The sequence below is a fragment of the Procambarus clarkii genome, chromosome 6 (assembly GCF_040958095.1).
Source record: "Procambarus clarkii isolate CNS0578487 chromosome 6, FALCON_Pclarkii_2.0, whole genome shotgun sequence".
Lineage (NCBI taxonomy): Eukaryota > Metazoa > Arthropoda > Malacostraca > Decapoda > Cambaridae > Procambarus > Procambarus clarkii.
In genome coordinates, this window is record NC_091155.1 from 8,671,024 (window position 1) to 8,684,169 (window position 13,146).

Genomic DNA, 13,146 nt, shown 5'->3' on the forward strand with positions numbered 1-13,146 from the left:
GATTCGTATCCTGTCCGGGGAGGATTGACTGGGCGCCAATCCTTAACTGTATCCTCTGTTCACCCAGCAGTGAATGGGTGCTGGTTGTTAAACGATTTGGCGGATCGTATTCCGGGGGAAAAAAATGGATTAAGGACCTGCCCGAAACGCTATGCGTGCTAGTGGCTTCACAAGAATGTAAGAACGCATGACTATATAAAATAAATAAATGAAAACTGATTACAAGGTCGAGGTGTTATCGTGATCAGCCGCCGACGACGACCTCCTCAGGAGCCGTACAACATGCCTGCACATTTCGGTGTGCGAGAAGTGGTGGAGGCCTACAGCAGGATCAGTGGGCATGTGCACAGGACGCCAGTCTTCACCTCCCACAGCCTCAATGTCTTGGCCGGCACGCAGCTCTACATGAAGGCTGAAAACCTCCAGAAGACTGGCGCCTTCAAAGCCAGAGGCGCCTGCAATGCTGTTAGTTCCCTAAACCTCATATTTATTTATTTACCTGTGGGCCACTAACACACTAGTGGCCTCAACGAGGATTGGAAGCCGGAGACTTGTCAAAGGTCCTCCCATTTGTCTTGATGATTTGTTTATATTGTATAGGGTAATATACAAACTAGTTTGTATAGTCATACTGAATTACTGCTTTCTCATCATAATTATTTTGACTAAAAAGGTAGGTTAGGGGTCAGGATAATGTTTGCTTATTATGTTTGGCTCATCTATGAGAGTGGTCATTGAGAATACTTAATCTGGGAGTAATCTTAATACTGTGAACATATTAGGATACTCGTCATTTCGTACTCAAAACGAGATTTGGTTATATCGTACAAAAGCATTTACTGGAGGGAAACTAACCCTAGTGGCCTCGACGAGGACAGGAAGCCGGGTGCTTGTCGAAGGTCCCCCCCTATTTGTCCTGATGAAGGAAGAAAGGGGACATCACCCTTGATGAAGGAAAAGGGGGACATCAAACTCAACATTTTGACAAGACTCCTTTTCTACTTTTCACAACAGTTTAATCATTAGTCATAATCATGGGTTATAAACCCATGGAACCACCTACCTGCCAAAGACATAAATGCCAAAATTATGTTAAGGTAATAAAATTTACCTGAAAAAAATCATCAAGGCAAATACAGGGGGGGAAGACCTTCGACAAGCCGCTGGCTTCCTGTCCTCATCGAGGCCACTTGGGTTAGCGACCCTTAGCTAAATTAGGTTATACTGAATCAGGTTAGTTGGCTTACCAACATGTTAAATCTAAGTAAGGTTACCTTCCTGTTGATGCAAGATTACCTGTTGATGACTTCAAGGATCAGTGTCCCCATGGCCAAGTCTCTGACTAGTCCTCCTAGTTGCTAGTCTAATCAACCAGGTTGTTAGATCCTTACAGCTGATGTACAAGTCACAGCCTGGTTGATCAGGTATACTTTGAAAGTGCTTGTCAAGTTCTCTTTTGACCACTTCGATAGGTTGGCCAGTTATATCATGTATGTAATTACCTAAGTGTAGTTACAGGATGAGAGCTATGCTCATGGTGTCTCATCTTCCCAGCACTCTTATCATATAACGCTTTGAAACTACTGACGGTTTTGGACTCCACCACCTTCTTACCTAACTTGTTCTTACCTAACTTATTCCAACCGTCTACCACTCTGCGAAAGTGAATTTTCATATATTTCTTTGGCATCTTTGTTTAGTTAGTTTAAATCTATGACCTCTTGTTCTTGAAGTTCCAGGTCTCAGGAAATCTTCCCTATCATTTTTATCAATGCCTGTTTCTATTTTGTACGTAGTGATCATATCGCCTCTTTTTCATGTATTTCTAGTTTTGGCATATTTAATGCCTCTAACCTCTCCTCATAGCTCTTGCCCTTCAGTTCTGGGAGCCACTTAGTAGCATGTCTTTGCACCTTTTCCAGTTTGTTGATGTTCTTAAGATATGGGCACCACACAACCGCTGCATATTCTAGCTTTGGCCTAACAAAAGTGGTGAACAATTGCTTTAGTATTTCACCATCCATGTATTTAAATGTGTATGGGGAAGAGTGTTGAAAAAGTCTTAAGCCTTTGGTGTTGAATGAGTTCTCTCTCAGCATGCCTACTGCACCACTGCTTTTCAGTAGGACTATTTTGCACATCCTGCCATGCTTTCTGGTCTCGTGTGTGCAGATTTGGAATCATTCCTTCTATTGTTTTCCAAGTGTAATTATTATGTATCTCTTCCATCTGTGCTCTAGGACTTAGATTTAAAAATTTTAGGTTAGGTAGATTTTAAAATCTGTTGGCAAACCATCTGATGTACAATGTGACATATCATCCAAGATAGTTTGCCAGCATTATAATGTATACCCAAGACAACTCACCCTAGCCTACTGCATATACAGTATTTGAAATAATAATGTACAAACATCTTTACTCATACCTAGATAAACATAATAATAATAATAATAATAATAATAATAATAATAATAATATTTTATTTAGGAAAAATACATACATAGATGCAGTTACAAACATTCTGATTTATAGATAGGGCTAGTACATACAATACCTAAAGCCACTAGTACGCATAGTGTTTCGGGCAAGGTGAGGTAGGGAGAAAACACTTAGACTAAAACTTAATAGTAATTGAGCTTAAAGTATAAATTGTGTTGAAAGAAAAAAATAAAAGATAAAAAATGTGAGGGGGGGGAACATGGTAGAAAATAGCTAATGTACAAGTTGGTCAACAAACGGTATTGTTTAAAAAAAATAGTAAGACGAGTTGACATTTAGGGGTAAGGTATGTTACATGGAGTTAATTAGGTAGTACTTAGTTTTCATCTTAAACTGGTTGAGAGAGGTACAGCCTTTGACATGATTGGGAAGGTCATTCCACATTCTGGGTCCCTTGATTTGTAGAGCATTTCTAGTTTGATTCAGTCATACTCTTGAAATATCAAATAGGTATTTGTTTCTGGTGTGGTGCCCATGCGTTCTGTTACAACCTTCTAAGAAGCTTTTAAGGTCAGGATTGACATTACAATTCAAGAGTTTTCAATATATAGAGAACACATGAGAGGATGTGCAGTGACTTAATATCTAACATATTCAGAGATTTGGGATTTAATGCCTCTCAACACCTCAAGGCAATTTTATTTGCTGTCAGCACAACCTTCATTTTCTCCAGTCCTAACCCTCATATTCTAAATGACCCAGTGAAACCTGAACTAAAAAAAAAAAAAAAAGTCTTTGGATAACTGCTAACGAACTCTACCTTAAAATTTGATAAAACCTGTCTATATTTTGTTTGGTAATAAATCCACTGATCAAATTAACCGAAGAATTTACAATATCCAGATTAGGAATGGAATAGATGGTAAATTCCTTGGTGTCCTCATTGATAATAAGTTTGAACTTCCAGGGCCATATACGTTTATACCAAAGCAGGGATGCAAAACTAGGAAACAGGATTGGTTCAGCAAAAGTTGCGAGAGGACCAGAGACCAAAAGACTCAAAAATGGAATCAATATAGGAAGAGGCCAAACCCCCAAACATACAGCGATACAAAGTTGCAAGAAACTACTACACGGCAGAAAGATATTTTGAGAAAGGGATAGTGGAAAAATGTAAAACAGAACCAGGCCTGTTCTATAAATTCATCAACAACAAATTGCAGGTAAAGAATAATATTCAGAGGTTGAAAATGGGAAACAGATTCACAGAAAATGGAAAAAGAAATGTTTGAAACATTAAATGAAAAGTTCCAAAGTGTGTTTGTACAAAATTAAATCTTCAGAGAACCAGACACAATAAGAATTCCAGAGAATAACATAGAGCACATAGAAATGTCTAGAGGTGAAGTGAGAAAAATGCTCATGGAACTAAGTAAGAACAAAGCAGTTGGCCCAGATGGAGTTCACCATAGGTTCTGAGAGAATGTGCACCTGAGCTCAGCATTCCACTTAACTAATTTATAAGGCATTCCTGGGCACAGGAATCATAGCAGAAGTGTGGAAAAAGGCTAACATAGGTCCAGTCTACAAAAGTGGCAGCAGGGAAGACCCACTAAATCATAGACCTGTATCATTGACAAGTGTAATAGTCTAAATATTGGAAAAATAATTAAAACTAAATGGGTAGAACACCTGGAGAAAGTGATATAATAACGGACGGACAGTATGGTTTTCGATCTGTAAGATCCTGGGTAACAAATTTACTCAGTTTCTATGATTGAGCCACTAACATTTTACAGGAAAGAGATGGTTGGGTTGATTGCATCTATCTGGACCTAAAAAAGGCTGTTAACAGAATTCCACATAAGTTCTGGAAACTGGAACATATTGGAGGAGTGACAGGTAGGCTTCTAACATGGATGAAAAATTTTCTGACTAGAAAATGAGTTTGTTTACTGATGATGCTAAGATAATAGGGAAGATAACAAACTAGGTGATTGTCATGTCCTTCAAGAGGACCTGGACAAAATAAGTGTATGGAGTACCACTTGGCAAATGAAATTTAATATGAATAAATGCCATGTTATGGAAAGTGGAATAAGAGAATGTAGACGCCACACAACCTATAAGTTATGTGAGAAATCTTTAAAGAATTCTGATAAAGAAAGAGATCTAGGGATGGTTCTAGAGAGAAAACTATCACCTGAGGACCACATAAAGAACATCGTGCGAGGAGCCTATGCTACACTTTCTAACTTCAGAATTGCCTTTGAATACAGTGGTAGATACCGTTTACTAAGCCGTTAGAAGCCGTTTACTAATTTAATCTGTTCCCAGAGAAGGTTTGTAAACCGAAACAAATTATTTCATAAGAAATAATGTAAATTAAATTAATCCGTTCCACACTCCCAAAAATATTAACTTCAAAATACATTTCATACATAATATTACAAATATTTTGTACTATAGTATGTACAAGTTATAGCTTACCTTTACTGATGACTCTTGTTGGCATATGGAAGACGGTGAGGATGGGGGTGGGGGGGGAGGTGTTAGTGTTTGGAAGGGGGAGTCCCCTTCCATTATAACATCAGGCAATAATGACTTCTCTGGGGTACTCTCTCTCCTACATTACACAGACATACCACTAGGACCTAGTTGTGGGTCTCTGCTTGCTTGTCTTACTAAGAATCTGTATGTAGACATTTGGTTTTTCCCTACGTTTAAACACTTGTCTGTAGTGAGACATCACATTGTCATTAAAATGGTTAATGCAAAGACCTATTAAAGCTTTATCTGGGTGACACTTTTCAGCAAAACTTTGCAATTCTTCCCATGCTGCTCACATTTTCTTAATTAATGAGGAAGGGACATCCTCTCTTGCTTCCTCTTCCCTTGAAGAAATTTCCTCAGCCGTCTATTATTGCTGCTTCTTGAGAAGGGCTAGGAGTTCGTCGGTGGTCAGTTCTTCGCTGTGTTTCTCCACCAACTCCTCCACATCAGCACCATCCAGCCTAGCTTGTACAACCACCCTCATACCATTTTCATGTTTGCAAATGATCTGTTGTTTTTTCTTAGGTTGAATCTTACCATTGATTTCTTGGGACCCATGGTGTGTCATATAATACAGTAGAACCTCGAGTGATGATCACCTCAGTTTGCGAGCATTTTGGGTAATGAGCGCCCAGATCGCAGACAATTCGTCTCGTATGGCGAGCACTCGTTTGAATAACGACAACACCTCGGGATGGGGGTCGCGCCACTTCTCGCACATTTTCGGATGCCTTGAACGATGCAAATAAATTATGTTTTTCTGGGGGGAGCCCCGTCGGCTCCCCGGAGCTATCCAGGCTGATTGGATATGTATAACTTTCTAGCATCAGTCAATGCATGGAGTTCTTGCCTACTGGGGACCATGAGCCAGAACCTGGCCCCCCTCTAGAGAGGCACGAGAAGCAATAGCCTATAGAGAAACCCCCCCCCCCCCCGTATGATTGGGAGTATTCTATGTCTACCATCGACCGGGATAGGCACCCAGAAAGGTAGGCGCCCCAAAACAAACCCCTATTCTGGTAAACTATTGCGACAGAAGACCGAACAGGTGGACAGAACACCCCAAACGAAAATTAGCTAACCAGCATGACGTCACCACGTCGCCGCGCCGCTGTCTGCGCAACCCCCCCCCCCCCTTCCCTGGAAGGGGGAAGGGGAGCCCCAGACCCAACCATTACGATTACGAGAACTGGATTATGAGAACTTTCAAATCCAGGGATCCCATCACAATGGTGGTACTCTTCAAGTCACTTGTGTTGTCCCGTCTTGAGTACTGCTCAGTACTCACTTCCCCCTTCAGAGCAGGAGAGATTGCTGAAATAGAGGGAATACAGAGAACATATACGGCACGCATAGACGCAATAAAGCACCTAAATTATTGGGATCGTCTCAAAGCCCTCCAAATGTACTTGCTAGAAAGAAGACAAGAGAGATATCAAATAATATACACCTGGAAGATACTGGAGGGCCAAGTACCAAATCTACACAGTAAAATAACAACGTACTGGAGTGAACGATATGGAAGAAAATGCAGAATAGAACCAGTGAAGAGCAGAGGTGCCATAGGCACAATCAGAGAACACTGTATAAACATCAGAGGTCCGCGGTTGTTCAACGTCCTCCCAGCAAGCATAAGAAATATTGCCGGAACAACCGTGGACATCTTCAAGAGGAAACTAGATTTATTCCTCCAAGGAGTGCCGGACCAACCGAGCTGTGGTGGGTATGTGGGCCTGCGGGCTGCTCCAAGCAACAGCCTAGTGGACCAAACTAGGTACAAGTCATGCCTGGCCTCGGGCCGGGCTTGGGGAGTAGAAGAACTCCCAGAACCCCATCAACCAGGTATCAACCAGGTATTAGTTCTTAGGCTGATGGGATCTGGTGCGGTCATGCCTCTGGCTCCTGTTTTCCTTTGCAGTTCTGTGTCTTGTGGTGTGAGCTGTCCCTTCAGGTGGTGTGTGGGCCAGGAGTGATATTCCATGGTGCTCGGCTGCATGCGTCTAGGGTCACCTTCCCTAGATGCCCTGTAAGTACTGCCCTTGGAGCTTAGGGGCACCTTCCCTGGGTCACCTTGAGGTCTACCTCCGCTGTGCTGTGTACTGCTCGGTACTTAGCCGCCCTTGGGGTCTGCTGGGGTTTTTTCTTGCCCTTGTTTGTCTCTGGGCAGGGGGTAGTTTTCGTCACTGGCAGGGGCGCGGGGTACTGCACAGCTAGTTTTCACCATTAACAGCGGCCAGCTCTGTTCTGCTCGGGTGCGTTGTCCTCTTGCGAGGTTTTTCTTTTGTTTTTGTTTTCTGCCTGTTGGGGGGGGGGGGGGTCTGCCTGTTGGTCCCTCATTGCTGTTCTTGGGGTTTGTCTAATTCTTTATTCCTCCAAATTTGTGTTGGTGGTCCCCCCCCGCTTGGCCCCGTGAGTGTACATGTCCCGGGAGTTCAGCTATAGCAGTTTGTTTGGTAGTTTGGGGTGCCGGTTCGCAGTACCCTGCCTGGGCTTCCCTTAGCGTGTTACCAAAGCTAAGGGCCCTGGAAAACCCTATGGGAGCTCCGTGGTCCGAAGGATGTGACCCCTGAGTTCCCCCTTGCATCCTGCGAGTTTGAGGGTTGCTCTGTTCCCTTGTCTCAGGGGGGACACTCACCGGTTTTGCCTCCGCCATGCTGCCTGTTGGGTCGGTGATTGTTTTGACTCGGAGTCGTGCAACATGTGTTGTCTGTATGTTCTCCAGTTCACCCAGGCTACTGTGCCTTATATGTGGGTGAGGGCAGCTGAGGCATTGCATGCTCGCTTTAGGTTGCTGCAACACGCTGGGTTAGTTGCTGCCTTGGATGCCCCGAGACTGCCCCGTTTTAGTTATAGGGACCCGGACATGGGGGTGGGAGTCTCTTCGGCTCTGGTTCCGTCCGCCCCTCCGAGTCCTTCCCCTTCTGTTGCCTATTCAGTCTGCCCCCCCCCCCCCCTTGCTGCCGGCTCCTAAACATCTGAGGGTTTCGGGTTTAGTTGGTTGTGAGACTCGGGCGGTCTCGGGGGGTGTCCCCTTCTGGGGCGGTGGCGGAGGCATTCGAGCCTGGTCCTTCTGTCGGAGCTTCTGGGTCTGGCCAGTGGACCCCCTTTGTTCCTGCTTTTTCGGCTGCTCCCACCTTTTCCTTGGGGGTGGGGGCTCAGGAGGACGGCTCGGTCCCAGGCCCTCTGGGCGAGGTTCCTGGGGTTGGGGGGGGGTTGGCTTGGGGGCCTTGGGCCTGTTGGACCCTGCCTGGGTTTTTCTGCCCTCAGAGCGGGGCTTGGTGTTACAAGGAGAGGGGTTCTCTTTCACTCCCTCCGCGTACGAATTGGATTTGGTGTCCACCCCCTCCCCGGGTTCAGTTCCGTGATCCCGCGGGTTCTTCGGTTCCGGCTTTCCGTGTTTCGTCTTCGGAGGTGCGGGAGGCCTTGGCGGCTTACCTCCTGCGTGACCCGGATTATGCCTTCATGATAGATCCACATTCCTTCCTGTACGGATCCCCTGGTTCATGCTGGTTTCGTTATGAAGTTCCGGAGTCGTCCTGGTTGGCAGACTGTCCTCTCTTTTTGCTAGAGGCTCGGCACACGTTCTGTCGGTCCCGCGCGCTTGAGTGGCGAGAGGATTCTACGGCGTTGCAGGTTTTCCTGGGGGGCGCCTTCGAGCATCTAAATGCTTGTTTGTTTGCCCCTACCCTTCCGCGGGATGTTGGTGTCATGCAGCTTCACGTGCAGGTTCCTTCCCTCTCGACTGCCTTGATTGTGGAGAATTTGCGGACTCGTGGCCTGCTTGCTTCAGCTCTGCGTTTCTTTTCCCTCCTTGAGCTGTCCTCAGATTGGCTCGAGTTGGATGTGGGAGCGCTTGGGGCCGCTGCCGGGTCCGGTGCGCTGCCCTCTGTGGTGCGGATGTCGTCTGCTTTGTTGAAGCTCTTCGCGCCTGTCCTGCGTGATGCGGTTTCGTGGTTCTATGCTTCTCGCCATGCGTGTCATCAGGTGGTGCTGGCTTCCTCCTTGGAGTCCGCCTGGGCCCTGGCTCTTCATTTGTCTTCGCCCTTTTGTCTGTTGCTGTTTGCGGAGTCTGCTGTGGTGCAGTATCTGCAGGCGGCCTCGGTCAGTTGTTGGCCTATGTCTGAGTTGCTGCTGCTCCGGGGGGGCTCGCGAGGGGCCTTCCTGGAAGGGTCGTGCCAGGGCTCGGGGGTCTTTCCGTCGGGGTAGGCCTTTGGTGCCAGATTCGGGGCTGGCAGCGCTTTCGGTTCCGGCTGTTGCTGGACAGAGTGGGGTCCGTCCTGTCCGCCGCTTCGGTTCTCGCAAGGCGCGTCGGCCTTTTCGCGGTTCGTCCCATTGATGGGGCGATGGGGGGGGGCGGCTCGCCCAGTTTGCTCATGCCTGGTCCCTCGATTTGTGGGCTTTTCGGGTCGTTTCGTGCGGCCTGTGGTGGCATTGGGTGGCTGCTCCTCCCTCGGGGGGTTCGGGGCTGGTGGGGCAGGCCTCTAATCTTGCGCTCTGTCTTGTCATCTCGGAGTGGGTTCGCTTGGGCATGGTCGAAACGACGGCGTCCCTCAGGTGGGTTTCCCGCCTGTTTCCAGTCCCGAAACGGGACTGCGTGGACCTCTGGTTCATTCTGGACTTGTCCCGTCTGAACCTGTGGGTTTTGTGCCCCTCCTTCAGAATGACTACACTGTCCCAGGTCTGTCTTCTCTTGGAGCGGGGTGCTTGGATGGTGTCCCTGGATCTCAAGGATGCGTATTGGCATGTCCCGGTTCATCCGGAGTTCAGGGACTGGCTCGGTTTTGTTGTTGGGCGTCAAGGTTACCATTTTCGTTGTCTTCCCTTCGGGTTGAATCTGGCACCTCGCGTTTTTACACGCCTTACTTGGGTCGTGGTGACCCGCCTGCATTTGCTAGATGTTCGGGTTCTGGCCTACCTCGACAACTGGCTGGTTTGGGCTCCCAGCCGGTCCACGTGTCTGCTCGCCAGGGATTTGGTTCTTTCCCAGCTCGCCGGGTTCGGAATCTTGGTGAATTGGAGGAAGTCCCATCTGGTTCCCTCTCGGGTTCGGTATTGGCTGGGACTGGTTTGGGATGCTCACACTGCTTCCTTGTCTCTACCTCCGGCGGCTCTGTTGTGCCTGCGGTCTCACCTTCACCTGTTTCTGAGAGGTTCCCGGGTCACGAGGCGGTTTCTCGAGAGTTTGTGCGGGAGCCTAAACCTTGCCATGATGGTCTACCCGCCGGGTCGGGTGTGGCTTCGTCGGCTGTTCTGGTTCCTTCGGGGACAGCCCTTCCGCCTCTCTCGCGATCGTTGGGTTCGGCCTCCGGGGGCTTTGCCTCGGTTGCTATGTTGCCGGCTTCCTCTTCGGGTTTTTCGGGCTTGGCACCGAACCCCAAAAAACCCCGTCTCTTGGCTGGGGTTTTGTGACCAGTGCTCACCAGGCCGGCCAGGGGCAGTGGGGTCTGTCCTTCCGTCAGGCTCACAGCACGGTCCGGGAGTTTGCAGCGGTGTGGATGTCGCTCTGGAGGGTTCGAGTTGCTTGCGGATCAATGATCAGGCTCAGGATCGGTCCAGCCCTGTACTAGGCTGGTTCGGTCTTCTCCTCGAGTCTTCACGTCTGGTGTTTTTGACTCGGGTTTATCATTCCTTATATGGTGCGCAGGTGGTTTCGTTGTTGGTCTCCCACCTGCGTGCTGTCTCAGCGGCAATATGAAGTTTCCTGGCAGTCCTTCCTGTTTTTCCCATCACTGCGTCGGTATTCCTTGGTCTCTGATAGGGTTGTTCTGTCCTTTCTCTCTTGGTTGTTTCAGGACCATCATCTTATGCTGAATGCTGTCGCCTCGTATCATGCGGCATTGGCGGAGCTGGTTCAGCTTGCTTTCGGTGTTGATGTTACTTCTGCCCCGTTTCACAAGTTGTCTCGTGCATTGCTTCACCTCCGGCCTGCTCATGCGCTGCCTGAGCCATCTTAGTCCTTGGACCGCGTGCTCTCGTTTCTCTCTTCTCCTTGGTTTGTTGTGGCCCCTTCCGTTCAGGATTGTCTTTTTAAGGCTCTTTTTTTCCTTTTGGCATTGGCCTCTGGGGGTCGGGTTGGGGAGCTTCATGCTCTACTCCGGCGCAGAGGTTTCTGCTCTTTCGGTCCTGGTGGTTGTTTTGTTCGCTTGCAACTGTCTCCCTCTTTTCTGGCGAAGAATGAGATGGCTGCGTTCCGGAGGGGGCCGTGGGTTGTTGATGCTTGGTTGGTCAGGCCGGGGGTGCATCATGTGTTGTGTCCGGTTGCGGCTCTCTGCCACTATTTGTGTGCTTCGGTTGCCAGGGATGCGCTCTGGGTTGATCTGGTTGTCCTTCTTCCCTGTTCCCGGGCTCGGGTTTCTCAGGTCGTCCGCAGGGTTATGTGTAGCCAGCTTGCAGTTTTTCCCCGGGCCCACGACATTCGTAAATTTGCTGCTTTGGCTGCCGTCTTTGGCAACATGTCTTGGGTGGACATTCGGGCCTGGGGTTTTTGGAGATAGAACAGGGTCCTAGCCGCTTGCTACCTGGTGAATGTTCGTGGGCCTGGTTGGGCCTGCATTGCATTGGGTCGGCGATTGCAGCCAGTTGTCTCAACTTCGCGTCGAGCAGTGAGGACGGACTGCCTCCTGGGTAAGTCCCTGTTTTTTTTCCTTATCTTTGGGTAGTTAGCTCCGGGGAGCCGACGGGGCTCCCCCCAGAAAACCAGCGTTGAATGTAATGAAACGCCATTTTCTGGGCGAGTCCCAGAGGCTCCCCAGCATCCCTCCCTCCCTCCCGTCGGCAGTGTTTTCGCGTTTTTGACATCCAGCCTAAGAGCTAATGATTGGGTCGCCGACGGTGGGGTCTGGGGCTCCCCCCCTTCCCCCACCCAGGGAGGGGGGGAGGTTGCGCAGACAGCGGTGCAGCAACACATGATGACGTCATGCTTGTTTGTTAATTTTCGTTTGGGGAGTTTTGTCCACTTGTTCGGTCTTTGGTCGCAATAGTTTACCAGAATAGGGGTTTGTTTTGGGGCACCTACCTCTCTGGGTACCTATCCTGGTCGATGGCAGACATTGAATGCTCCCAATCATAAGGGGGGGTCTCTGTAGGCCATTGCTCCTCATGCCTCTCTAGAGGGAGGGGGGGCAGGTTCTGGCTCGTGGTCCCCGGTAGGCAAGAACTCCATGCATTGACTGATGCCAAAAAGTTATACATATCTGTGGGACATTTGGGGCTTGACTCTATTTATTTGAATATTAATGTAATGAAATTCTATTACGAAGGACCACCCGCTTTTATAGTAAAGAGGGAAACTAATAAATTATGATCATTAGAAAATTCCTAGATGAACCAGTAACTATGGATAAATACTAGAGAATATGATCACTTATATAAATTAATGGGCTGTATAATTTAACTGAATCAAAGCCTCAAACACCTACATTGGGGGGTTATTACTGGAACTTCATATATGTCCAGGAACTAGTGTGGTTCATGCACCAGTTCATTATGCAATAATCTAATCCTATGACCAATTATAGAATCATTGTATTTGTCACCAATAAGAACATAGATTATGAACATGAGAAATTAATAATTATAATAAACACATGTCAATCCAAAGAAAACAGTGCTCTGCATGAATAATACTACAGATAATGGAATTTAAGGAATACGGAAAGGGTCTTAGCTTGAAGACGATTTCCAAGAAGTCGGTTACGACTCATCCTCGGAATCTCCTGGACTCATCATGGAACACTGGGAGATGATTAACACGGGAAATGACAGCTCGGGGAATTCTTCACACACGCTGTAAATCAAATTATATTCAGTAGCAACAGATTAAGCTACTAGACATCTATGTTCAAGAAATTAAATTAAATAATAGAGGTAAATAATAACCTGTGGTTTTTTATAGTCGCTCTGCGTGACGACAAGCTACCCAGCTATAACCCCCTCCTAGATAATGCATCAAATGGGAATAAAGGTACTTAGCTAATAGGGCACTGTGTAAGTTAAGGCTTGCCGAAGTTCGCGTCCTAGGTTCAGGCGTCGTTGTAACGATCACGTGGTGTCGAGCCTAGCCTAGATGTTGACGCGCTTATCTGGCCGGTCACGTTGTGCTACACGGAACAAATTTAACGGGTTCCTGATTGAATGTCAAATTAAATCTCTTGA

General features: G+C 47.5%; 1 protein-coding gene across 2 annotated transcripts in view; it reads left to right on the forward strand.

Moving 5' to 3' along the window:
* LOC123753491 (serine racemase) overlaps positions 1 to 13,146 on the forward strand; it is an 86,825-nt gene continuing 73,679 nt past the window's right edge. Inside the window, exon 1 of one of the 2 annotated variants that reach the window (XM_045735477.2) lies at positions 1 to 465. In XM_045735477.2, coding sequence (XP_045591433.1) covers positions 283 to 465 — 183 coding nt within the window. In that variant the 5' untranslated portion in view covers positions 1 to 282. The remainder of the gene's footprint in view (positions 466 to 13,146) is intronic. The other variant, XM_045735476.2, reaches the window with a different exon arrangement.